Below are 27,287 nucleotides of genomic sequence, written 5' to 3'. Positions count from 1 at the left end.
TCACTACTAAACTTCAATACCTATCCTTTTGGGTCACACGTGTGTGATTTTGCCCTAGCAGTCGGGACTCATTACGCCGGGATTATTTGCTCTTGGTAATTGCGGGGGGGAAAGAAATTTATCCTGTGGAAATCAGAGAATTTAAGGTCCCCATATTCTCAAGTGAATTTTTGAAAGGAAAACAAACATTTGAGACCCTCATTCTGAACAAGAGAGAACATAATGGCACAGAGGCTGTGATTTGCCAATTATGATCGGAAATATTCTTATTCTCCCTTACTGTTCAGTAAGATCACATTCTGTCGTTGGCTTTATCAGCTGGAACCTTGAAAACGAGATGTCACAGACCTGTGTTGAGTCTGTAAACTTAATTAACCCCTCTTCATTCGTCCACATCTGTTTCCTTGGTTCTCAGCCCTTCCTGTATTGCCAGAGACAAGCTTCCAGGGCCCCTCTTAGATTTTGCAGAGGCCAGGTGTCTAAGGACCATAGTCATTAAGCCGAAAGGGATCGTCTTGTCCAAACTCTTTTTTAAAAAATTAAGAAATTGAGACCTAGAGTGGAGAAGGGACAAGCTGGAGTTACTTAGTGGCTGACTAGCCTCAAACATGAATGTGAGTTCAGGAGGGGGTGTCACCCAGGAGGAAAAGGCATGGATTTAGTTCAGAGCTCGTTATGCACCTGACTCCATGCTAGGATCTGTATATACAGCATCTCATTTAATGGCATCTACAGTCCTACAAGGTAGGTGTTATAATGCCTATTTTATAACTAAGAAAAGCGAGGTCCCAAGAAGGTTAGCTATGTCCCCAAGGTCACCTAGGTAAGTGACAGAAATGGGATTTGAACTCTGGTCTATCTGCTGTCAAGACACCATTCTATTTAGAAGAGGTTGAAGACTAGACGCCTATGGGTCAAATCTAGCCTATGATGACTTGCCTAGCTGCTGTAGTGGTATATGTTTGTTTCTTTGTTTTTGTTTTGCATGTTTGTTTTCGTTTTTGAATTAATTGCTAACATTGAAAAGTCCAAAGATTTCAAATAAAAATCTAGAGATCCAGGTCCTCTTGACAGTTTGGTAAATCCAGGCATGTTAGTCCTAAATTCCCACACGTCAGCAATTGACGAAGCTGGGTACCAGTTGCCCCCTTTAGATGAGACTTGCTCCCCATTTCACACCCTTTCCTGCTGCATCAGACCAAACCCATGTGACACATTTACCTGCCTGGCCCGGGTAGGCACTTGAGTTTCCACCCCTGCTCAACACTGTATCTTCTCATGTTATCAATTCAGCAGAGTAGACTGCACACTGGGGTAGTTTTCCCAACACAGGTGAGCGCTGGGCTCACCACACCTGATCCCCATGGTCACAAGCAGAAAGTCGTCCACTGACCTCAAAGTTACAGTTGGTGGCAGAGAAGAGAGTATAACTAAAGGGAGCTGAACTCATTAACAACCCCGTGTTCTCTTTAACCATTTGAGCATGCCAGGATATGCTGAAATCCTAATATCCGTACATAGGATTTCTGGGCCTGATTCTGACTTAGGCATCAGGAAATCATCTCTGCATCTTTGTCCAGATGGACATGGAATTTTAAGTACTTGATTTTTTTTTTTTTGGTACACGGGCCTCTCACTGTTGTGGCCTCTCCCATTGCGGAGCACAGGCTCCAGACGCACAGGCTCAGCGGCCATGGCTCATGGGCCCAGCCGCTCCGCGGCATGTGGGATCTTCCCAGACCGGAGCATGAACCCGTGTCCCCTGCATCGGCAGGCGGACTCTCAACCACTGCGCCACCAGGGAAGCCCTGGACATGGAATTTTATGTATGAAAAAGGGAAAGGACCTTGGAGGGGCCTAGGTCTCTGTGAAGGGCAGCAGCAAAATTAGCCTGCCTTCTGCAAGCAGGCTGTTGTTTCTTTAATTGAAGTTCATAATGCAAATTGTCAATTCTGTAGTTCTATCAGAAAGTGATATAGGTACTTTGACACTCAAGGGGCAGGATGGGGCGGGGGGTGGAGTCCACCAATAAAATGCAATTTAGGGCTTAGTATTCACTCTCCCCAAAAGAAAACTGTGAGTTAAGGAGGGAGCTGCCCAAATGCCTATACACCTGGCTGGATTGACACACCATTTTAAATCATAGTTACAAGCACTTAAGCCTAAAAGAAAATATAAACATGTAGCAATATTGTCATTCTCCTCTGCAGGTTATTTTTGAAGTTGCCTTCAATGGTCCCAAAGGAGGGTATGTTGCCCTGGATGATATTTCTTTCTCTCCTGTTCCCTGCCAGAATCAGACAGGTAAGCATTCTCTTTTCCTTCTTCCTCACATCTGGAATTTTCCTTTCTCAACAGATGCCTGTGGTCAAGACTTGCTTTAATTCCTTCTAATTTCCCTACCTTTTCCTCTTATCCTTACAAATTATTTAACCGAATAGTCATTTTTCTGGCATATTACTCTTTTTTTCTCTCACAGAGTGAATTTAATTTTTCTGATACCAGAGGTCAATTGTCATGGGTTAAGAAGCTTCTATCTTCTCTACCTACTAAGAAATTAAAATTAAATAATGCTAACTCACTCCCACTCCATCTTTCTCTTTAAAGGGTATCTTGGGTCCATAGACAGGTGGCTGAGTAGGTGGAAAAAACTCTCAAAATCTACTGAGTAGAATTATAAAAACTTATAAAAAACTAATTTTATGAATCTAATTTTTAAATGTCCTCCTGTTTAAAGATGTTAGTATTTGGTATACATTTCTATGATGGCTTTTGGTCTCAGAATATATACTCAATTTAATCTCTCTAAGTGAACCCTCACATTATTTTATCATGGCCAATTTTGTTTCCATAAACTTGGTGTTTGGGAAAAAGAGGAAATTTTTACTTTCTGGGAAATTAGGGAAACAAATTGATTCAAAGTGAATTAGAAAACAAATGTTTTAGAATAAGAAGGGTGACACTATATTAACGATAACCCAGATACATGCAGTCGACCTTAACTTTTAGTGAATTTGTTTCCTTAAGAGGCCCCAGGGAGACACTGTGGTCATCCGACTTATTAAGGAGCCCTCATTCTGGGTTTTGGAGTGTGGGAAGTAAATTTTTGAACTTGGCCTTGGTAGTCCAACTTTCACTTAAGGTAGAGTTAGTCTCTAATATGGTTTCAAATATATATTCTATAGGCAAGGGAACTGAGAAAGAATGTTTTCTACTCAAGCTAAACTGTTACCCTCAAATTACAGAGAAACTTGCTAATTAGCTAAAACCAAATATTATTTTTGACTAATTTTTTTTAAAAAAACTAGTGAAACAGATAGAACCAGACTGGATTTACATACTTATATTTTTTCATTAAAATGCTTTAATCCAGCTATAATCAAAAATTAAAAGAGTCTCTAAATTTGACAGAACACAGAAAGCAAAATTGTTTTACTTCTCTAAATCTGATTACTCCCTAATTCCATCAGTTAATATTTCAGTGATGTTAATAGTAGTTTTACAACATCTTTGTGATTACTTTCAGAAAGTTCGTCTTCTCAGTCACTGGGCACTTACACTGAACTTTTTTCTATATTTCCAAGTTATACATATGGGAGAAGAGGTATTTATTCAGCGTCTCTACTGGGTAGCAGGTGGGGTGAAGCGGCAGCTGGAAGGTGATAGAATCTACTAGGCCACCTTAGAAGGAATGTTTAGAAACGTTCTCCCCTTTAAAAATATATAGAATATATGTGAGCTCTTTCCCACTGACTGGTGAAAAGAAAAGAAAGATTCCAGCAAAATAAGGACCGCTTATTAAGAGAGTTGGTGACCCTTCAGTCTGTAAAATCCAGCCCAGACCCTCCCTCCGTAAGGACCACCGAGGATTCACATTCTTATATGAAGTTAACCAAGGTCCTGTATTGGTCTTCAGAACTTCCCAACATACCAACTTTGCTTCAAAATGGTTTAATTACATGATCAAAGTGTTATGCTTGAGAGCCAGCCTTTTGGACTCACATCCCTACTCTGCCATTTACAAGCTGTGTAACCTTTGTTAATTAACCTCTCTGAGACTCTGTTTTCACCTTTATGGGACAGGGATGGAAGAATCTGTTTCATAGAGGTGTCGGGGTGAATGATGAGTTAATAGTGTCTGTGACAGCCTTAGCAGAGTATGGCACACAGAAAATGCTTAGTCATTAGACCTAATATTTACTTAATTTTCAAAATATTCCCATCCATTCCCCTAGAGAACAGGGGGTCAGATTGAAACCAAAGAGAACCAGCAAAGGGCACTGCTTTGATGAATGTGTAAGCTGGAGCCTGCTTTATGCCCTTCATTAAGCAGCTGTGGGCCAGATTCTGAGTCTTAGAAGCTGAACCCTCTGGTTTTCATACTTCCTCTTGCATTTCACAAATAGTTTATGGCCTTCTGTTTCGAAACAGGTGCCAACATTTTTTTCTTTATCTTGGTTAGCTTCAGACTTGTTGTCTCTGCTTTTCCCAGATGGATCTGGTGGTTTCTTCCCTCATCTCCCTAGTAAGCTGAGACAGGAATTATTTCAACATATGAAGCATCTTGTTCCCACCATCTGGTTGCTCTTAGAGTTAATCCAGTTTCCCAGACCTGAGACCTATCTCAGAGTAGCAGGTATTAAGCACCAGTGGCTTGCTACCGCGCCAACACCCCCGCCCCAAATAGTCCCCCAGGATGCTTCCAGAGGACAGTGAGACCTTACCCCATCCCCGCAACTTGAGTTACCACACTTCCCTTTCCAAGCCTTTTCCACCCACAAACTCCCCATCTACCGCCACATTTAGCCTAGAATCTAGATCATAGGGATAAGCTCTCCTCTTAGTCTGTAAGTCCTTGAATGCCTAACAGCTGATTCCATTCACTTCTAGGAATCCTGCCTTAATGCCCAACTCCCACACTGAGCGCTCCAGCCTGTGCCATATGCAGACCTAACTTCCTCTCTGGGCTTGGGTTCGCCCCACACCCAGGCCAGGGTCTGGGAGGATCCTGACACTCATGGATATACATCTGAAAGGATGTCTACCTGGGCCTAAGTCCCAATATTGACCATTCATCAACAACACACTGCCCAGACCTCTTGTCTAATTGGAAACCTGGCTCCAGTTGTTGTGTAGGTTACAGCCGAAGGTGTGACAGTCTTCCTTAGCTCAGAGGCCCTCAAAGATCTCCACAGCCTGATCAGTGGCCCAGTCTACTCCATCATGATTCCTCAGTCTGGTGGTAGTTCCCACTCACTCTCTTCCCTCGCCAGCCTTGAGCTGTCCCAGCTTGCTTTTGGACTGGCTTGTGCTAAAATAAGAACTACTGTGCAAGTTTAGCAGCCTAAAGAGCACCACGCCCAAAGTCTCTCTAGCACTACAGGGGCTGATAAGCCTCTTAGATCTCGAGGACTGATACTGAGTCCATCTCCATGAACTCTATGAAGCAGAGGAAAAGATGAGAAATACTCCTAACCATTCTTCTCAAACCGCAACACCCTCTACCTGAGTAGTATACCTTCAGAGCCTCCTGATTCTAAAAAGTTCAAATGTCAGAAATCAAGTAATTAACTAAATCGTACATTATGATGCTCAGAGAGACTTTATTTCATTTTTTGGATGGGGCGGGGATGATCAGCTGATGCTCAGCGACTTCCAGTTGCCTCTGATTCCTCCCTATGCTTCAAATATGTCATTAACACTCCCCAAATACAATTGTGATTGCCACTTGGCTCATGCTTCTGAAACAAGCCTGAAGCAAAGGCTCTTCATTCACCCCAGATCTTTGGGGAGCTCATTTTAGGTCACACATAGGCCCTCTGGCCTCATCTTCAGTAATTAGATACTATCTCACGCTAGAAGCAGCATTCTGGGTGAAAAAGATTTAGGCTTTGAGTTATGCTTTTGAGGTTTTCTTTTTATCAGACCTTCTTAGGACCCCAGAAAAATCCATTGCTCAGACTAAGTGTTTAGCAAAATAATATAATTGCATCCTCAGAAAAATCTTCTCTGTGTGACTCAGCTTGTCACTATGGAGACAACAGAGGCTTGCTTACTTTCAAGCTTTAATACCACCTCTCACCCCCTCCCACACACCTAGGAAATGGGTTATGGTTCTCTTGTGGATGCCCAGGTGTATATGCCTTAGGATGTATTCCTGATGAATAATTTCACTGACCTTCCGTTCTCTTTATGCATGGCTTTTGGGAGTGCCACACCATTTTCTGAGCTGGATGGCCAGCTGTAGATCTGAATTCCCATCTGCTTTTTCATTACCAGGTGGCAGAGGGGTGACCAAGACCGGAGACCATAGTGGGGTTTCCCATGGGCTCAGATCTCCACGGGGGGATGTCAAAGGATCCTTGTTTGTATGACGTTATATTCATTTTCAAATGAATACCTTCATGACTTTATCTTCGCACCTTAAAGAGTTACCATGATGCTGACAGAGTCAGACAGAGCAGTGTGTGGGTTAACCCACCAGTCTCAGAGCACTGAGAATTCTCTTCCTTTCCTATCTGGCTCATCAGGGTCCTCTCCTTGTACACTTGCTATAGGAGCATTTTCTTTCTGTTCTCTCTTTGTAACGTGGTGCTAGTCACTTTTCTTTTTAATTTAGCATTTTAAAACTCTTCAGTATCATTTTAAACTCAGACAGAATTTGCAAGAATATGTTAAAAAACTCCCGTATACTCTCTACCCAGACCTCCAAACGTTTAACATTTTGCCACGTTTGTTTTATCAACCATTTAAGAGTAGGTTGCAGGGCTTCCCTGGTGGCGCAGTGGTTGAGAGTCCGCCTGCCGATCCTGGGGATGTGGGTTTGTGCCCCTGTCCGGGAAGATCCCACATGCCGCGGAGCGGCTGGGCCCGTGAGCCATGGCCGCTGAGCCTGCTCATCCGGAGCCTGTGCTCCACAGCGGGAGAGGCCAAAGCAGTGAGAGGCCCGCGTACCGCAAAAAAAAAAAAAAAAAGTAAAAACAAAAAGGGTAGGTTGCAGATATTATGTCCTTTCACCACTAAATACGTCAGTGGGTATTTTCTAAAACCAAAGACATCCTCCAACATGCTATGGAATAATTATAAAGTTCAGGAAACTTAACACTGATACAATATTATCAATTAACCTATAGTCCATATACTAATTTCACCAATTGCGCCAATAAAGTCTTCTATAGGTATTTGTTTTTCTGGACCAAGATGGAATCTTGGACCCCTTGTAGCATTTGGTTGTCATGTGTCTCTCATCCCCTTTATCCAGGCCAGCTCCTCAGCCCACTGGAATGTTTTCTTACTTTGAAAATTAACAAATTGAGTCTCTGTCCCTAAACAGCTTTTTGTTTCATCACATCTCTGCACCTAGAACTCAAATGTTTCTCTAGAAGTGATTTTCTGCTTATTCAAAATAGTGCTGTCTCTGGCCCTAAAAGGTTAGACCAGTGTATGTCAGTGTGCAGAACAAGATAACACTTGGCTGCACTGAATGTGTCCCAAACCGCTGCAGTCACGTCTCCTCTGGACACAGAGGGCAATCTGAACAGTGAGGTTTACAGTTACTTGTTGCTAGGACCACATCATTCTTGAAAGAGCAGAAATCTTTTATGTTCCCTTTCCTCCAGGCAATCTGGGATGAGGTGATGTTTATAGACCAGAGTAAGTGACACCAGAACTCAGCAAAAGCCAAAATAGTATCAGAACGGGTGACAGAATTGGTGTGACTGTTTGAGCAGTGTGATTTATACTGAGTAATGATCCTCTTCCAGCAGATCAGATCTTACTACTAATGTCAATTATAAATAGACAGTGGCTGTGCTTCTGACAGAGATTGATCAACAAAGGAAAACTATTTCTAGAAAATATTATTTCTGAAATATCTGTCAGAAAAAAATTAAGAATTCTATAAAATCCTTACTTTTTCTCTTTATTTTTAATTTTGTATTAATGAATTTTAAATTGTGAAGAAGTATGTGAATAAATGCTTTCAGTCTTTAATCAAGAAAGGAAATTTCTTTTGAAGTCTGGTACTTCATTTTTGTAGAGAATGTGAACAGAGCTCCTTCTTTCCATCCCTTTAGGGAGGAAAAGAACAATTTTACTGTCATGCTGAAATGTGGATTTGATGCTAACCTGTCAGCATGCCACTAGGGTAAAAATATTTTTGTTGTGTGTTACTTCTCTGAGCTCCCCTGGTACAAATGTCTACATATTTGTCAATCAGTTAATGTAGTCCTTTGAGATCCTTGGGTTTGGCTCACTTTAACTTTGATTCTCCTTTGCTCAGAGCGTCCTTTTAGTGCCGTAGAAGCAAGCTGCAATTTTGAGGAAGATCTCTGCAACTTTTACCAAGACAAAGAAGGTCCAGGCTGGACCCGAGTGAAAGTAAAACCAAACATGCATCGGGCGGGAGACCACACTTCAGGCTTAGGTAAATCAGAGTCTGTTGTGTGGGATGTCATGTTGGGGGTTGGGAGCGGGTAGTATTCGTCTCCATTCGCCAGCCGTTCTCACCAGGACACCAGCTTGAAAAAGGGAGGTGAGTGTGGGAGCAGCTGTGAAGAAGCAAAGACAATAGGTAACCTTGTGTCTGGCCATTTTTCAAAACTGGAATTCAAGCTGCTGTGCTAGCAGGAGTATTTACCAGTTTATTAAATAGTCAAACCTTTGGAAATTATCTTGCTCTTCACTTTAGATGGAGAAGTACCTTTAAAAAGCTATTAGATTCCAATTATATGAAACATCCAGAAGAGGCAAAGCCATAGAAACAGAAAGCAGATTAGTGGTTGCCAGGAGCTGGGGAGGGGGATGGGAAGTGACTGTTTAATGGGTATAGCGTTTCCCTTTGAGGTGATGAAAATATTCTGGAAGTAGATAGTGGTGGCTGTGCAGCATTGTGAAAGTACTAAATGCCACTGAATTGTATGCTTTAAATGGTTAAAATGGTAAATTTTATGTTATGTGTGTTTTATTGCAATAAATAATATATAGTGGGGCATGAAAGCTATCACAGCTGTTAGACAATTTTGGATGGACCTACAAGGAACTCTTAGAAATCAGTTTGAGCTCCCCTTATGTAAGGATTACCTGTCTCATTAAAGGGAGCCCTTGTGAAGCCCACTCCAGTAGAGACTGGTGGAAAGAGCTTATTCTCAAGGGGTTAGTGTCTAATTCATTTATTCAACAATTATTTATATACTGGGCACGGGGGTGACTTACCAGAAAGCTGATGAAGCTTGTTTCAGGGCCCCTCACTTTCGAGGGGCCCTTGCAATTTCATACTTGTAATTTTGTATTCTTTGCTTAGGGGTTGGCTAACTTGTAGAATTACAGAATAAAAACCTATTCTGACCCTGGCCAGCCTAACCCCTGGGGGATACAATAGTGAACAAATCAGGTATGTATCCCACCCTTGCTGGCTAACCGTCATTTCAATGGGCAAGAGAAACCCTAAACAAACATATACGCAAATAGACTCAAGATTACCAGTTGTGGAGTGTGCTGAGAGACACGAAGAGTGACCTCTGAGAGAGAATAAGGAACCACATTTTGGGTGGGGAGTTTATCTTTGTGGCTTTTATGTGTGGAAGCAGGAGCAGCCCAGGCAGAGGAATCAGCATCTGTGAGGCCTTTGAGTTTGGAAAGAACTGGATACTCCCAGGAATTAGAAGATTAGAGTGGCTGCACTGTGGGGAGGAGAGTGAAGGAAAATGAAGGTAGAGAGGAAGATCTTGGGCCTGGCAGGCCAGAGTAAGCAACTGGAATTTTACTACAAAGGAAATGAGAAGCCATTGAAAGAGTCTAAGTAGAGAAGAGAGGGATTAAATTTAGGTTTAAAAAAAGATTGCTCTGGCTGTTGTTTTGGCCACCTGTGTTAGTCTGCTTGAGCTGCCATAACAAATACCATAGACTGGCGGACTTAAACAACAGAAATTTATTTTCTCACAGTTCTGGAGGCTAGAAGTCCCCAAATCAAGGCATCATTGGTGTTGGTTTCTGGTGAGATCTCTCTTCCTGCCTTTTCCAAAGTGCCTTCTCATCGTGTCTTCACATGGCCTTTCCTATGTGTGTACACATGGAGAGAGAGAGAGAAAGAGAGAGATCTCTGCTGTCTCTTCTTCTTATGACACCAGTCACATGGGAGTTAAAGCTTCACCCTTGTCACCTCATTTAACCTTAATTGCCTCCTTAAAGGCCCCGTCTCCAAATACAGTCACATTGGGGGTTAGAGCTTTAACATATGAATTTTGGGGGACATAATTCAGTCCATAACACAACTCATGAAATAACCAAAGAATCTTTTGCCGGATTAAATAAAACTAAACTGTATAGCAAAGAATGAGGCACCCAAAAGAAAACTGATGAAGGAGGATCAAAAACGGGAAAGGAAAAAGAGTAAGGTATTATTCTTTTTCTTTCTGCCCCAGCTTTATAGGACACATAATTTAACATGGTAAACTGTTTTAAGTTTACCATGGGGTTGGTGGAGCATGTGGGAGGGGAGGGTCTTGATCTTATTTTTTCATGTTATTTAGGAGAAATTGGGGAAGATCAGATCTTCAGCACCTGGGAGGGTCTATCTGATTTAAAACCTGCTTTTTCGGAGCAGGCTTAACATATGAACAAGAGAGTAAGCTCTGCCCAGATACACAAACCACCCTCCACCCATCACCCCCCCAAGGACTGCCAGGCCCTGTAACCTCTCCCCCTCCACTGGTCACTGCAGGGGTAAGACGGAAAATCTGCTCTGGGCCTTGTGTTCTCTATGACTCAGTACTACTCAGTCTAGTTGTCAGTTGGTTGTCCAAAAAGTGGGGAACCCCACATCATCTTGGGATGATTTCATCCTTTTTGTTTCATGAAAAGTGTAAATCCTAGGAATTCCCTGGCGGTCCAGTGGTTAGGGTTCCATGTTTTTACTGCTGAGGGCTGGGGTTCGATCTCTGGTCAGGGAACTAAGATCCTGCAAGCCACGACATGGCCAAAAAAAAGAAATATAAATCCTGATTGATGACTAGAATCTGGACATATGCAGTGTACAGGGAATCTGTACAGGTTTACTTAAAAATGGAGAAGGTTTGGGCTTCCCTGGTGGCACAGTGGTTGAGAGTCCACCTGCCGATGCAGGGGACACGGGTTCGTGCCCCGGTCCGGGAAGATCCCACATGCCGCGGAGCGGCTGGGCCTGTGAGCCATGGCCGCTGAGCCTGCATATCCGGAGCCTGTGCTCCACAATGGGAGAGGCCACAACAGTGAGAGGCCCGCGTACAGCAAAAAAAAAAAAAAAAAAAAAAAAAAAATGAAGAAGGTTTATTAGCAATAGAATCACACAGATATTTTCAATATTTTAAATGCTTTCTATCATTTAAAGCCTGTAGAAATAGTCTCTGTTGGCAAACTCCACTGCTTGAACCAAATTTTCCCACTTGATAATCTGGGCTGAATTATTTAGGTTTCTCATTGCTGATGCACTGAATGTTTTGTCCTATTTGCAGGGTATTTCTTGATGGCCAACACAAAGTTTACGTCTCAGCCTGGCTACATTGGAAGGCTCTACGGTCCCTCCCTGCCAGGAAACTTGCAGTACTGTTTGCGTTTTTACTATGCCATCTATGGGTTTTTAAAAATGAGTGACACCCTAGCAGTTTATATCTTTGAAGAGAACCACATGGTTCAAGACAAGATCTGGTCTGTGCTGGAGTCCCCAAGGGGCGTTTGGATGCAAGCTGAAATCACCTTTAAGAAGCCCATGCCTACCAAGGTACAGTAGAACCTTTCTGCAATTTTCAGTTGCTAAACTGGGTTAGTGAATTTCTGTTTAATTATTTTCAGCTGGTGATGCATTGTTTTTCTTCTGTTCAAGCTGAGATCCCCACTCCCACACCCTATCCACAGCCATGCGCGAGTTATATCCTTCAGTTCTTTTCAGTTTTCTGTCTCTCAGAGTCATGGTCACCTAGGGAGTTTGCTTGTTTAGTCCGTAGATTCCTTGAGGATAGTCCAAAGACAGAGAATATGTGAATAATCCAAGTTCAACAGCTATACTTTAGTTCGAAGCCACAATTCACACACACACACGCATGCACACGCACACGCGCGCGTACACACACACACACACACACACACACATATGCTAGTACTTTCAAAATGTGAAATCAGTGAGCCTGGTTCTACATTGAGGCTTTAAGGTCAACAACCTAAACCTCTAGCTGAACACAGGATGGGGAAACTCAGTAAAATATGAGAGCCAACGCAGACAGAGAGAATTTAAATAATGGAACCATCAGCAGAGTATTTGATAGCAATAAGAAAATAGAGATCTTCATTGCGGGGAAAATACAAAAGAAAACTGTGATCTCCTGAATTTTACAACTCATAAACTTAAACTTAAGCTTTACAGGTGCAATAAATTCTGTCAACTAACCCAGATGAAATTAGAATGGGAAAATCCATTTTGTTTCATCTGTCAGTTGGTCAGAAGATCTCTCTCATGTACCCTCTGTGCAAAAAAGAAGCTAAAAGAAGGTCCCTTCCTACAAACAGATGCCTCACACAATGGGAGCTCAATAGATATCGCTGAAGAATGGATGGGTCAGTTGCTCATGTTCATTAACTAGGAATTACCCAAAGTCCAGGCTCCCCAGGGGAAGATACATGCCTAGCAGAGCTGTAGAACCTTCTTCATAAACATTAATGGCCCAAACTTCTCTTAGCTATAACCATCTGGACAGAACCATAGCTTTGTCTATAACTTCCTGTTAAATTTTGTACACCATTCCCATCATAATGTTGCTTGGTTACTCTTAGTTCATTGGAATACCCACCAAAGCATGATTAAATCTTTACAATGATTAATCAAAGATCTTTGAACATATTTACAAAGTTCTTTTTCATTGCTAGGCAAGAAGAAATTATGATTATAATGACATGGCAGCCTCCTTGACTTACTGATTTCTAAAAGGGTCAAACCAATTTGTGATACCTGTAGCAGAATATAAGCACACAAGTTTTATCACAATCTTATAAGCACTGATGGTATTGTTTTCATGCTGACTAAATAGGTTGTTGTAGGCATCCTCTTCTTAATCCCATCATATTTTGGTCACCTGACTAAACTGAGCTATTTGGCTCATCCCCCTGAGCAACAGAGGAAACAAATTGATGTTTCTGTTGCCAAGTTCCAACTCCTAGCCTAGGCTTATGTTTTTTAAGCCTATTTCCTAGCCAGTTCCAAACATTTCCTGAATGAGACTATCTTTCTATAAATGTCATCTCACATTTGCAGCATTTTTGCATTTCCTCTTTGAGCTCTTAGTCCTTCCCTGCACCTCTTAGGGATCCCAAAGGCTTACATTCTTTCCCCATTACCATTTATTTAACTCTCTCAAGTAGTTATGGCAACACACACACACACAGAGCAAACATGCACCAGACCCACATAATCAGGGATGCACCAGAAAATAAGAGAATCTTTGTTGTACTCCACACCCTCTGTTGCTAACGTTTTAAAAAAAGAAGAACATAATAAACATTTTATTCATTTATTTGACTTTATTCATTTATTTATTCCTTAATTCAACCATAATTTATTAGGTATATGCTCAGTGCAGGGCATATAAAGATGAAAGAGGCTCAGATCCTACTTCTGAGAATGAGATCACAGATGATAGAACATTAAGCTACAGATACGTAAAATAACTACCAACAGTACAATCTCACTGTCTCACAGAAGGGCTATATAGAAAAGTAGAGGAGTAGTTCTACCAATTGGACATATAAAAAACAGTGATTAATAGAGGCCCAGCTGAGCTGGTGTTCGGAGGGTTAACGTTCAGGCCATGCTGGATTCTAACTCCTGCTCATGCCTCACTCCACTCCTCCCTTCTCCCCAACGCTTAGCCCTCCCTCTCTGCCTCCAACCCTCCCCCCATCCGCTACTCACAAAACATGGGTGTTAGTAATCTTCCGGCTCGTCAGAGTGAGTCTCTGCTCTTACCTGACTTCCATGGAATGGGAGCAAGCCCCTCAGCAAATAAGGGTGCCCCAGAGAATTTGCCCTTTCTTCTTTGGCTGACTTCCAGCCCTCCCAGCGACCACAGAGACCCTCCCCAGCCACTTCAGGAAAACTGGATCTAGACCCAGTGGGGACAGAGAAGTTCTTATAGCCTATTCAGGGATTTGGCCCCAGTGCAGGTGAGGAGATGGTAGGTACAGTTCAATGCCAGGAAACTCTGGACACGTATCTGAAGGTGGCCAGTAGTTTTTGGCGGGTCCCTTCTAAACAGAACCAGCACAGAGAGTGAGAGAACCATCTAACATCCATAGAGGCAGCATTGAGTAAGGCAGGAAACTAAAGTTCACTGACTTATGGAACACATACAGGTGGAAACAAACATACAAACAGTATCTCAGAGAAGGGACAAGATGAGAAGCCAGAGTTTCCCTTAAGCACCCCTGAACTCAAACTCCACTTCTACTTCTTTTTCTAAAGAGTTTTTCCTGATTTTCTGACACCTTCCTCTATACTTCTAAATATTCTATTTCCACCTCATTGCTTGCTTCATTAACCTTAGCAGTATCTGCTGACTCCCTGCTATGAAAGACAAGAAATTTAGCTTATTTACGCTATTTCCTTTTGTTTTCTCTCTCCTCCTCACAATTTTTAGTTATATTTTTAACTTTTCTCTTGGTTCCCTTTGTAACTTTAATACACCTAGCCATCTATTTTTGGTTCCATAAACTTTAGGTAGTGTCCCTTGACATCCCACTATGTGCAGTGAGTGCATTTTCACCCCTCTATTTCCCCTCACCTTGCTTGCCCGCTTCACCCCTCAGTTCTCTCAGCTGTACAATTGCTTTTACACGGTCATGGCTGAAAACACTTATATTCCTCCAGTGAAGCCTTCAGTGCCTTGCCAATGGCAGGATTTCCCAGTATGGGCCCCCTTGGCATTTAGAAGAGGACAGTTCTGCCTTTGTGAGGGGCCATGCCTCACACGGTTGGGATTTTGACATCTGCAGTGACAGCAACAACCCAAATTATTTCCACACGGCCCCAGAGGTGCGTGCAATCCTCAGATGAGAACTGTTGCTCTCTAAGCCGATTCTGAAAATTGAAATTAAGAGCCAACCCCACGTGCAGTCCATGCCTGCCACCTCCGATCTGCGCTCTGCCCAGAGGCAGAGTGATGATGAGGAAGCCTCCCATGCAGTGACCCCCTGGCTTCCCGTTGCTCTGAGGGAAAAGGCTCTCATGCTCTGACACGATCCCCTCCCCAGCTTGGCCGCTTCTCCCTGCATTCTAATCCCATTGCACTCAGTTCCTGGAACATGCTGCCCTCTCCCACTTTGAGCCCTTGCACACATCTCCTCTGCCTAGACTCTTGTTAATTCAGTCACCGCTGAATGTCCTTTCCACAGACACCCCTCCTCTGGCTCACTGCCCAGAATAGGTTAGGGTGCCCTGGGCCTCCTAGGCCTCTCCTGCGTCGTCTTGGAGACGGGATAGCACAGCGATTAGGGATAATGAGACAGGAGTCTCTCTGGCTTCAAATCTCCACTCTACTACTGAAATGGCTTTGCAATCTTAGTTTCTTTCCTTAATTGAGGTATAATTGACATATAACACTATATTAGTTTGAGATGTACAACATAATGATTTGGCATATGTATATACCGTGAAATGATCACCGCAATGTTTACTTTACTTCTGTCACCTCACACAGTTACAAATTTTGTTTCTTGTGATGAGCACTTTTAAGATCTACTCCCTGAGCAACTTTCAAATACACAGTACAGTGTTGTTAACTATACTCACCATGCTGCATGTTTATAAGTTTACAGTTGAAGAAACTGAAGTTTCAAAAAGTTAAAATAGTCCTATTCTTGCTGTCGCATTGCCACTGTCCCTCAAATTCCAGACAAAATCCTTAACAGTTATACCTCAAAACTACATCTCAAATATGCCCACTTGTGTCTCCCCAGCCACCTAAACTGCTTCGTATCTTTCTATCTGGTTTTTCTGCTTCCACCTTGCTCTCTCTACGCTCTCATGCAGCCACCAGAATCATCATCTTGAAACAGAAATAGGATCAGGCCACTCTCCCGCATGAAACTGTCCTATGGTCTTTAGAATAAAGCTCCATTCCCTCCTGGGGCTTATGAGGCCATGCACGATCTGGTCCCCGCCTCCTTCACCGACTTCATCTCCCTTCACTCCGCCCATGATCACATAGTCACACAGTCCTCATAGTCCCACCGGCCTTCTCTCTGTCCCCTGAGTCCCAAGGCCTTTCCTTCACCAGGGCCATTGCACTTGCCATCCCCTCTGCCTGCGATGCCCTGCCCCCATCTATCCTACGTCAAGCCCGGTTCCCATTCTACTGTCCCAGTCAAATGTCTCCTCTTAGAAAGGAACTTCCCTGACCACCCAGTCTGTAACTGCTTTTCCCATCCCCAAGTTATTCCCCATGATATTTCCTATTTTATTTTGCACATAGCATTTACCTCAATATGAAATTTTCTGATTTGTTTGTCTACTTGTTCACTGTCCATTTCTCTTTTCCCATAAAAATATAACAATGAAAAGGAATAAGTAAAAGAATGAAAGAGTGGACTTTCTGAGGATGGTAAGTGGCAGAGCTGGGGTTTGAACCACGGTCTGTAGACTGTCTGAAGCCTGCCCTTTGCCGCAGGTATCTTTGGGTGCTCAAGGTCTCCATCCAGTCTTGGGGAAAGCCTGTTCTTGTGCAGCTGGAAAAAGTGAGGCTCCCAATATGTCTTGGGGCATAGGCACCGTCTGTTATTTTATTTAATTCTCACAGCATTCCCGTAAGGGAGGTAAAGTATCTCCTTTTAGTGCTCTTGGCATTCTAGAATACAGTTAGACTAACCCAAGGTCATGTTCTACTAGCAATGAATGCCTAAACTCAGAGCTCACTGAATGTGCGTCACTGTTGTGGGGAAGACCCTTCCCTGTCTCTGCTTTGCGTCCTCGCCACGCCATTCCTAAAGCCGGTCAGGTGTGAGTGGTCAAGGCCCAACTCAACGAGAGTAAATGGCTGCCTTTTCACACCTGTTCCCTGGCTGGGAGCCTTGTATTTGAATCTTGACTACACCTGGCCTAACCCTAATCCCGGTGTGAGTTTCACCGGTGGAGATGTTTGGTAGATATGTTTGAGTATCTGTGCTGCACAAAATAATAACAATAATCTCTTCCCTTCACATTGCTTCTTAGTATAGCCTGCTTTCATGAACATTATTTTCACCTCTCAGTGAGTTGTCATGTGAGATCAGAGCTGAGTGGAGTGACGGGCAGCCTGGACAGAACTGTAAGGTCAAAACTGTCGGCCTCTTTCCCTTTGTTTCTCCTCCTGCCTCAATCCTAATCCCTGCACACTAGCTCACCTGTGCCTTCCCGGGTACCTCCCACTCTGGATGTTTCTTTACCTTTATTTCCATATTAGTTCTTACCCAGACCATTTTAAGGACAATGGGCTGATTCGATGAACAAGTCCCTGCTCTCTCCCCTATACAGTCTAATGTTTGATGGAAACTATAATATATATTTCTACTTAAGGAATGATAGCAATGGTAAGAATTTCCCAGAGACCATTCTAACAAAATAGCCGTATGGATGGCTGTGTAATGTCACAGCTGCCAACAGCAACAGGAACTTTTATTGAACACTTTCCACGCGCCAGACACCGTGCTAAGCACTCAACATGCATTACTTCATTTGATGCCGCAGCACGCTAGGAAGGAAAGCTGTGTAGCCCTATTTAACAGACAAAGAAAGCTTGTGCAGAACATTAAGGACGTTCAACAGCACACAGCTATTAAGAGGCAGAGCAGAGAGGTAAATCCAAGTCTTATTCAATCCAGAATCCATGCTTTTTATACCATACCTTAATGCCCCCACCCCAGCCCTCTCCTGGCTAATGTGGAAAGTGTAGGATCAGATAAGAAGGGGAAGCCAGCCCTAACTCAAGACTTCAAAAAATCTCTGGGGCTTCATTATTAACTCTCTGTTGTTCTATTTTAGAAATCACTTTGGCTCCTAGGAGGGGGTCAAAATTCAAGGTGGTTCAGCACAGACAAAGGAGATCTGTGGGGTAGAGGGAAGTACAGCATAATGCTCAAGAGACTTGGCTGTGGGCTCTCTGGCGCTTACGCCTTTATAATTGGGGCTAGTTATGTGAATATTGCTGAGCCTTGCTTTTCTTCATATGCAAAATGAGTGTATTAGTAGTACGTGCCTCATAGGATTACGGTGCATCATGTAAAACCCTTAGCATAGTACCTGGCACATAGCTGACATTAATGTAGCTGGAGAGAGAATGACAAAGAGACTAAAGAATTTTTTTCCTAGGTCCTGATCCTTATAAGGTTTCATAGGTGACATCTCTTCAGTACCTGGGTAATTCTGTCCCTGAACTTTTGCTGTGAAGTATTCTTTAAATTAAAATCAGGTCGGAGTTAAATCTTTATTTTAATAGTACTAGACTACTGCACTTACACAATCGTGAACTGCTGACAATATATTTGTTAACGTTTTAGAAACATTTTGTAAGGGCATGAATCATGAAATGGTTTTCTTGATCTGTTTTTCCTCAGCATGTTACTAAATAGAGAGCAGGTAATCAAGAGTTACCTTGAGACTTTCACACACTAGAGATGGTAATGCGGAGAGGGAACAATTCACTCCAAAGTGCTTTTCTTGAAAGCTAAATGTCAGGAGAGACTAAAGAGTCACTGTCAGAAAGTCTGTAATGATGAAGCGCAAACATTAGCCTTTTTTTTTTTTTTTTTGGATGGCTTGATGTTCTTTTAATGTATGAAAAAAATGTTTGAGCCTAGTGTAAACATGCTTTTGGTCCCTGAATTTTTTTTTAACATCTTTATTGGAGCATAATTGCTTTACAATGGTGTGTTAGTTTCTGCTTTATAACAAAGTGAATCAGTTATACATATACATATGTTCCCATATCTCTTATGTTCAAATCCTTGGGCTGACATTACGCTTGGTCACTATAGCACCTATATCAGGTCCCGCAATATCTTTTGACTTGAAGCAAGTTTTCCCTGTAACAAAAGACCATTAAGTGGTCTGTTAATTAGAGGCACTGGGAGGAACTCAATATCATGTTCATCAAATCTTTCTTTTGGAAAAAATGTTAAATGTCCCATAAATGAGAGCATGACCAGGCATTCTCTTTCATCTGGGTCTGGCTTAATGATCAGCTCAGCAGTCATTAAAGTCTGCATGGTAAACCCTTCTAAGTCTGCATCCTTATTCTGTTGTAAGATTAAAGAACAAACTTCAAAAGTCATTTATGGAGATGGAGAAAACCCCCATCTGGCCAGTCTGAAAAAAATATAAATACATTTTTTTTGACCAGGCAAGAACCTTATGTCAGCACTTCTCAGAGTATGTCCCGTGGAGTACAAATCCCTTCAGTTATTCCATTGAAAAGGGGTTCTGTGGTCAAATGAGTTGGGGAAGTTTTGTATGCTAGATCTCTACTTCCACATACACACATGAAGATTCACCCTGCACAGTAACATGTTAGAAACTCTGGTAAGTTCTACATTAAGGAATCCTGTTCAACCTTGTGTAAGGTGGCAGTTTCCTCAGAGTACTTGACATAGAACCCTTGTGTTGTGCATCATACTACTATCATAGCATTATGTATTGTATGGAAATTGTCCATTTACCTGCCTACCTACATTAGCTTACATCAGACTGTAAGCTTCTGGAGAACAGAGATCCATATCTTATTTATTTTTTATTTCTTATGTGAACACAATTTCTGGAACAGAGTGGGTACTCAATAAATAGTTGGAAAGAGAACCGAACTCTCAACGAATATGTGTTGATGGCAAGGAAGAACAATGTAAATACATCAAAGGAAGAAGAAAGGTGAACTGTTTCTGCCTTTCAATCATATAAACCATAATCTCTTATAACGTAGCACCTGTGCAATTGGTCCTGCAAGGAATTTGAATGTAAACACTTAAAAGCAGGAACATCCTGCTGGAGTGGATACAAGGATGCACATAAACACATATATGCCAAGTCTGGTTTGGGGCTTTTTATGATGATATTTATTAAAACCAAAAGCTGTAACTCTTTTCTTTGGAACAACTTACATCGCACCATTTCCCTATTCCCAAAGACTGATATGAGGTTTTCCCAGCTCTCTTGATTTTCGTGATCCCTTTCCTGTCCCCCAACACAGCTTCTCCAGCCTCCATTCTGTGCTGTGGTCCACGGAGCACCCACTTCCACATCATAGTCTCCCCACCCACAGGTCCTTCTGGCTTCTCCTACCTTGGTCCTCTTAACCCCTGGGAACCCTCAGCAGGTATTTTCATCTTCTTTTCCCTAAGCTTCTCAGCACAGCTGGAGAAAATGAGATTAATCGCCACTGTCCCCTCCAGGCTGCTGGGATCCATGCTGCTGGGAAAGCCTTTTATTCAGATCATCTCTCACTGACTTCCACGCTCGTTCCCCACCCCAGATATTCAGATCCATTTTCACTCGCAAGTTTCCAACTCGATCCTACCTGCCTCATTCTTAGGATGTGACCTCATGGGTTCAACTGCCAAAAGAATGAAGACATTGAACACAAGCCCCTTCAATTCTGTTCCTCTCTGAATCCTCACTTGCCTCTCTTTGAATCTGACAGTTGGTTTCTCAGTCAAAACCAACCGGTCATCTATACGTTTGATTTCGTCGTCCTGCCTCCTCTGGGACCTTATTTCATAAATTGTTCCCTCTCTCATAAATTTTCAATTTCCATTAGTCCTTTGCATGCTGCCAACATATGTTGGTCATACAAATGAACACCAAACCTTCCTTTCACCTTTTTACCCATTTAAGTTGCCACCCTATTCCATTCCTTTAGTCTTCAAACTCCCTGGAACACATGTCTTCAATTACTGTCTAGGAACCAGTGCAGTTTCTCCTTCTTCAAATCCTTGCCTTCCTCCCCCACTGCTCCCTCAAGGGTTTATCAACAGCAAATATTTCCCATTGATCTTGCTGCAGGAATCATCATACCTGAGAAAATCCTACCCTTCTCTCAAAGTCCATCTCAAGAGCCCCTTCCTCTCTGAATCTTGTATAAGTCATTAATTTGTGTTTTGTTGGGATGAGATTGTATGATAAAAGATCCTAGGTCAGGGCTAGGAAGACTTGGCTTGAAGTCTTGACTCTGGCATGAAATGACACAAATCAGAATGTCATGTCACCTCTCCATGAAATAAAAACATGTTTTAAGATGTCCACTCAGTCTCTTCTAATTCTTATTATATTTTTAGACATCTTAATGTCAGGAACTGTCTTTTAATATTGTGCAGCACAGTCCTTGTGGATAGCTTTCTCTATTACTTTATTTCCTCTCGCAATTATCTTCTCATTTTAGCAAAAAGTGAATGAAATTTGTCTGTGATTTGGATTTCTGCTTTTCACTTTGCCCTTTAATAATGAAAATGAAACTAGTTGTAAAATATCTAGGGTTCTAAAATTTTTAAAGACAACACTTAGCAGTTTGCTTGGATAGAAGAACAGGTCTAGTAAGTTTCTGGAGAGATTTTATAAATAGGTGGCTATTTAATAACAAGACACTCTGCTATAAAGGGACTAAGGAATCAGAAAACCAATGTGTAGATAAGATACATGAGAAAAGGTGAATTTCCTATCACATTTCATGATGTCTGAGAACATTGGGAAATGGCTGCTCCAGGATATTAATGTTCCAGCATAAGTAAAGCAGGGCAGCTGAGTGCAAAGCAGAAACTGCAAGATCATTAATTTCTGACACAATAATCAACACATTATAGAACAGATTAGGGTGGTTCCATACACAGAGCCAGGAAAATTATACTGTCAAATGGAATATGTCTTAATGTGAAATTGGATAGAGGAGCTAAGTATGGAAAAGGAGCCTACTGTTGAGTTTTTCCAAGCAAAACTCAGTGTCAGCTGTCAGTCCAGGAATTCTAAATTACTTTAAATATGCATAAGGCAGAGTTGAGATACTCTGATTTTCCTTCTCTTTCATTTCCTTTCAGATATTTGTTGTTGGGTTTCTGTGTTTCATGTCAATTTATAGGGAAATGACTGGAAAGACTGATTAGCACAACTGGTAGTTGCTAACACACAGCTTACATGAGTGTGGTGTTTATGTCAGTGCATTCTTTCATGACTTTCCCAAGGAATTAATTTCATAGAATATGGCTGGATTACCACGTTTGTTCTCTCAGCACCATGGAGATATCTGGGACATTCTTTCCCCATAGTCTTATTAGTAAGCTTAATTAAGCAAAAATGTATTCCAAAGATTGTTTGTAAACCTAAAAACACTACCTCCCTCCACACTTCCAGATTCCTAATCTTGTATTTCACAGTCTCACGATGGCTGCCTTTATAGGGAATCTTTTCCCGGGTTTTTTGGATGAGGCAACACTGACTAATTTGCACTTTGAGATTCTCTGGTGATCCTCTGGTTTCCTGAGCTCATAGACCAGGTAAGTATTTGCTGGACACTCTAGGTATAAGCTCAATTCACTTACTTGGAAATCGGCAATTCACATATTAGTAAAGACTCGCTACTTTCTCCCACAGAAGAATACCTTATTTCCTTTTGCATAGATATCCCCACCTTTTTCTCCCTCCCTTGTGTGGCTTTCTCTGGGCATTCTGTGCTCTGTCTTTGCAGTACCTACATCTAGTAGAAGTCTCTCTCCAGGTGGTCAACAAGCTACCTCCCTATGCATCTCCCACCACACCCTGAAGGGTCATGAGCTCCTATTTTCTCTTCAACATTGGCTTACATGTGAACGTAGGCAATGCTCAAAGACGCATTACTATTTGTGGCCTGCCTATTTCATCTCAGTCTCTGAACCAAGACATTTAGTTCTCCCTTAGTGTCTTTCTCCAAATAAAGATTGCCTAATAAACATATCTGAAAGGCAAATGTCAAGCCAGAAAAAACAGTTTGCAACGTATATGACAAACTCCTAATACATTTAAGCTTTAAATTTAATATATCAATAAGCAAAACATGAACTAAGAAGTAGGAAGGTGGGCAATGAATATATATAGGCTAATCAGAAAAAAAGAAATATGACTAGAAAATAAATGCACAAACATGTCCAACTTCATTTATAATCAAAGAAATTTAAAAAGTAATAAAATAGCACATTTGTCTATCAAATGGATCAAGATATTTTTAAAACATAATACTCTGGAGTATGATATTTGTATTAATAGCTGCATTCATACTGCCTATATTGTTCAGTTTATCAATTAAAAAATCTTTCACTTTAGGCCAAAAATATATAGATGTATATATAATATAGGAGTTATTTATATACTTAAATTTCATTTATTAAATATTTATATATATATATAATTACATATGTAAGTATATTATATATAAATCATTGCCCTGGAGAGGTGAGTATTCAAGGAAATAGGATTCTCATAAGCTCTAGCGTGAAGGTAAATTGATATAATATTACTAGATGACAATTCAATTACCTGTATCAAAAAGAAAGATCCCAAACATGCATATCCTTTGACATAATAATTCTAATTCTAGGATTTTATCATCAGGAAATAATCATGGTTATGCACAAAGGTTTATCTACCAATATTCATCACAGCAGTATTTGTAATATTGCAAAATTGGAAACTGCCCAATTATCCATCAGTAGGGGTTGATTAAATAAGTTGTAACACAACTAAAAAGGGCTTAGCATTATACAAGCTTTTAGCCACAGCTCTGCCTCAAGTCAGGATCTCCACTTTGCCCTGGGAGTTAATGAAAATAAGACCCACACTGTCTCTATGTCTCATACATGAGCAGAGTGAAGTCATTATTCCTGTTTGGCTATTAGCTAAAGTCACTGTCTTCTCCTGACCCAGAGAAATTCATCCAGAGCAGGGGTGAGCCCTTGAGAGTCAAGACAAAGACGTAGATTCCGCCTTTTTTGCAATTGATTGTGTTCTCCAAGTCTCCTGGTAGGACTGACGTTTTATATCTCCATCCACGTGTCACAATAGGACCGTATTATGATGTTCATCCTTGGGCATGACAATTAAATTGATGATTACATTACATTGCTCAGGGAAGTGTTTGACCAGGGGTCCTCCCTAAGGGAGGTGGGCCGGAGATGAACCACATTGTATGTCCAGGAAGGCATTCACACCTATTTCCTTTAGTGACGATGAAAGGCTTATAGGAAAATTTTATATAATAATGTTCTCGTTATTAGGGTGTGAGATTAGATCCTAAAACTCTAAAAATGATACCATCTCACCTTTAGTTCTAATGTTCATTTTTTCAGAGGCTTTTCATGTTTATTTTCCATTTAGACCCTCAATACTAATTGTACAGGATTGTGCAGGATCTATGTCCCACAAAAAAGAGAGCATGAATTTTGGAGTCAGACAGACCTCACTCCCAAAACAAAGGAAAGGAAGTGAAAATGGGTGCAAATGAAGATAAGATTGAAGGTGTGGATGTGGGGAGTTGAGGGGATTCTTTCCTATGGGCTAAATTTTCCGTGTGGAGCAGACATAAGGTCATCGGCTAAGAGAGAGAAGGACATCAGTGAAGTTAGGGAACACCTGCTGTGGAGAGGCGGGGTTACTGCCTGCGAGGAGAGGTTTCAACACTCACCAGCCCTGAAATTCAGTCACGATCTATGTAAGATTCAGCTTCTGGTGCCAGGTGATGGAGAACTCTTTATAAACATACATAAGGCAAAATGACAGGAAGCTAGTTGTAATATAAATACAGGTCAAAGACATACTTGTCCTCTGCTATTAATTGGGGAGTTTCAAGCCTTTCAGAATCATATTCTAAAATACCTAAAGCAAAAAGGAGAAAATGAGCAGATTGGTATAATGAAATATGTTCTATCAGATATTCGGAGTGTCATGTTTCATGGCCGGGTCTACAGCTAGCTGTTATATGACCTTGAGCTCATATCATAGGGTCTCTGGGCCTTTTCCTCATTCTAAAAAAATATCTGATTCTGAGGTCTCTTCTGGAAACTCCTTTTCCTTTTCAGTGACCAAATGATTTGAAAATAATGCAGATTTCTGAAATCAGTGAGTTGAGAGATCTGGGTATTTACCACACAAATAACAATGAAAAACTTTGCTGCTGATCTGCAAATCTACCACAGGGTGCCCTCTACCCTAAAATGGAAGGCTCTTACAAGCAGACGGACTCATGCTGGGTAAAGCTGGAAGCTGTTCACTCTTTGTTGCTTGTGAAAGCCAAGAGCTGAATTAAATCAGATGGGTCTTTAAGAAAAGAAGAAACAAAACAGATGGATCTTTTAAGAAAAAAGTGTTGGTCAGCTAAAGACTTATTTAAAAACACATGGTCATTCTGCCTTTTGTGGGATCTGAAGACCAAATATAGTATCTGCAGGAGGCATGCTGTTACGGTTTAGCAACTATTTCCCCAAACATGGCTGGAATTCTAAAAATACTAAAGTCTTATACTCATTTTTCTAGATAAAGCTCCACTCAGCCTGTCTTTAGGGATTTGTGAAAATTCCACCCTTTTAGCCAAGTGTCTAATGTCAGAATTTTTGTTTTGCTTTATGTTTTCTTTTTTAATTCTCTTAACAACTTATTGTCAAACAGTTAAATGAATGCAGTTGCATTACATAGTATAGTATATCCTGCAATTGTGTCAAAAGCATCTTAATGAAGGGCTCTGGAATTCCACTGACTGGATTATAGTAATTTTGTGAGTAATTATTCCACCAGCTCTGCAGTCGCCATATCCAAATTTATCTGTGCAGATGATTCCAGAAGATTTCAAACCTCGTCAGAATAGAAGTTAAATTTAACCCAGAATCAAACTCTCTGGTAAATTGTTGAGGTCCACTGCTTATAACAAGAACGTAACTAGGTTTGTTTTCGAACATGGGTAATTTATGGTGTTGTTGGCATAAGATTGAAATGTTTCTATGTGAAGATAGGAGGCCATTTCTGGAAACTATCATTCACATACTAATTATAGGCCCAACTGGGGCTCTTCAATTGGTAAAGTAGGTGGTGGATTAACCCAACAACCTGGCCAGCGATGTCTCTCTGGAAGGCCATGAAACTACTTTAAAAGTCAGTGAAAAACCAGTCAGTTCAGCCAGTGTTGAGCTCTTTAATACCAACGATGCTTTTTTAACTACACAACAAAGGTTTGTGGTTCCCTGCAAAAGCTTTCATTACTTCCCTCCCTCAGCAAAGCCCTATTCATTGTGTTGGGTACCACTTAAACTATGACACTTCATAAAGTTATAATTAGTAACCCTAATGTTTTTTCTTTCCTGCATGCTTTAATCAAGAACTTTTCTGGACTTTTACAGGTTTAGGGGCAGTCTAGCCCCTCTGAGTAACCCAGCCTTGTGGCTGCGTTTCTGTACAGACTCTCTCTCCACCCCACTGTCCCCACCCCCTGGGAGGGAAAAACTTTAGGAGAGAATTAAAATTTGTATACTATGAGGAAAGTTTTCTCAGTTACCCTTAGGATTTGCTCCCTGTCATTATGTTATTTTGAGGGAGTAGATCATTCTTTTTTGAAAGGGAGGCAAGTGAAAACAAAGAAGATACTCCATTGCCCTTTGACAATTTGCAGTTTTCTGAAGAAGGAAATTGGACGAGTGAACCCCTGATCATCTCCAGGATGATTATTCAGCTGGAGTGTCAGTCCATCTCCCTTGCTTTTTTGCTCCTTTGCCTTTTCTTTCCAGAGCTTGAGGGTATTTCATTGCTCCTTAGAACTACCACCTGGTGATGTGCAGAGGCGAAGAAAACTAATTCAATCTAGCCTGCTTTTAACATGTAAACAACTGTCCTGCTCTGCCTGGGAAGAATTAACAGGTTGAAATTGACAGAGAATCCAAAAAGGAGGTAACAGATCTGAAAGTTCCTCACATAGGGACTACACGTAATAGAAATTTAGCAAGTGGGGTTTGATAATCCACATAGCAGTTTTCTACCACCTTTGACTGGTGGTTCTCAGCCAGAAAAGATTTTGCCCTGGCCCCCCTCCCCAAAGGGACATTTGGCAGTGTCTGGAGACATTTTTGATTGTTATAACTTGGGGGTGATATTGATATCTAGTGAGTAGAGACCAGGAATGCTTAACATCCTGCAATGCACAGGGCAGTCCCCTACAACAAACAATTATCTGGCCCCAAATGTCAATAGGGCTGAGATCAGAACACCCTGCTGTAGATAAATGAGCATGTGCAATGTCTAA

General features: G+C 41.5%; 1 protein-coding gene across 1 annotated transcript in view; it reads left to right on the top strand.

Moving 5' to 3' along the window:
- MAMDC2 (MAM domain containing 2) overlaps positions 1–27,287 on the top strand; it is a 186,047-nt gene that overhangs the window by 119,033 nt on the left and 39,727 nt on the right. The window contains exons 9-11 of the mRNA XM_060013422.1: positions 2,211–2,304; positions 8,282–8,425; positions 11,490–11,755. Of these exons, the coding sequence (XP_059869405.1) occupies positions 2,211–2,304; positions 8,282–8,425; positions 11,490–11,755 (504 nt within the window). The remainder of the gene's footprint in view (positions 1–2,210; positions 2,305–8,281; positions 8,426–11,489; positions 11,756–27,287) is intronic.

This window comes from Delphinus delphis, chromosome 6 (genome assembly GCF_949987515.2).
Source record: "Delphinus delphis chromosome 6, mDelDel1.2, whole genome shotgun sequence".
Taxonomy (NCBI): Eukaryota; Metazoa; Chordata; class Mammalia; order Artiodactyla; family Delphinidae; genus Delphinus; species Delphinus delphis.
Note: the sequence above shows the minus strand (reverse complement) of the source record. Positions and strands in the feature narration are given on the sequence as shown.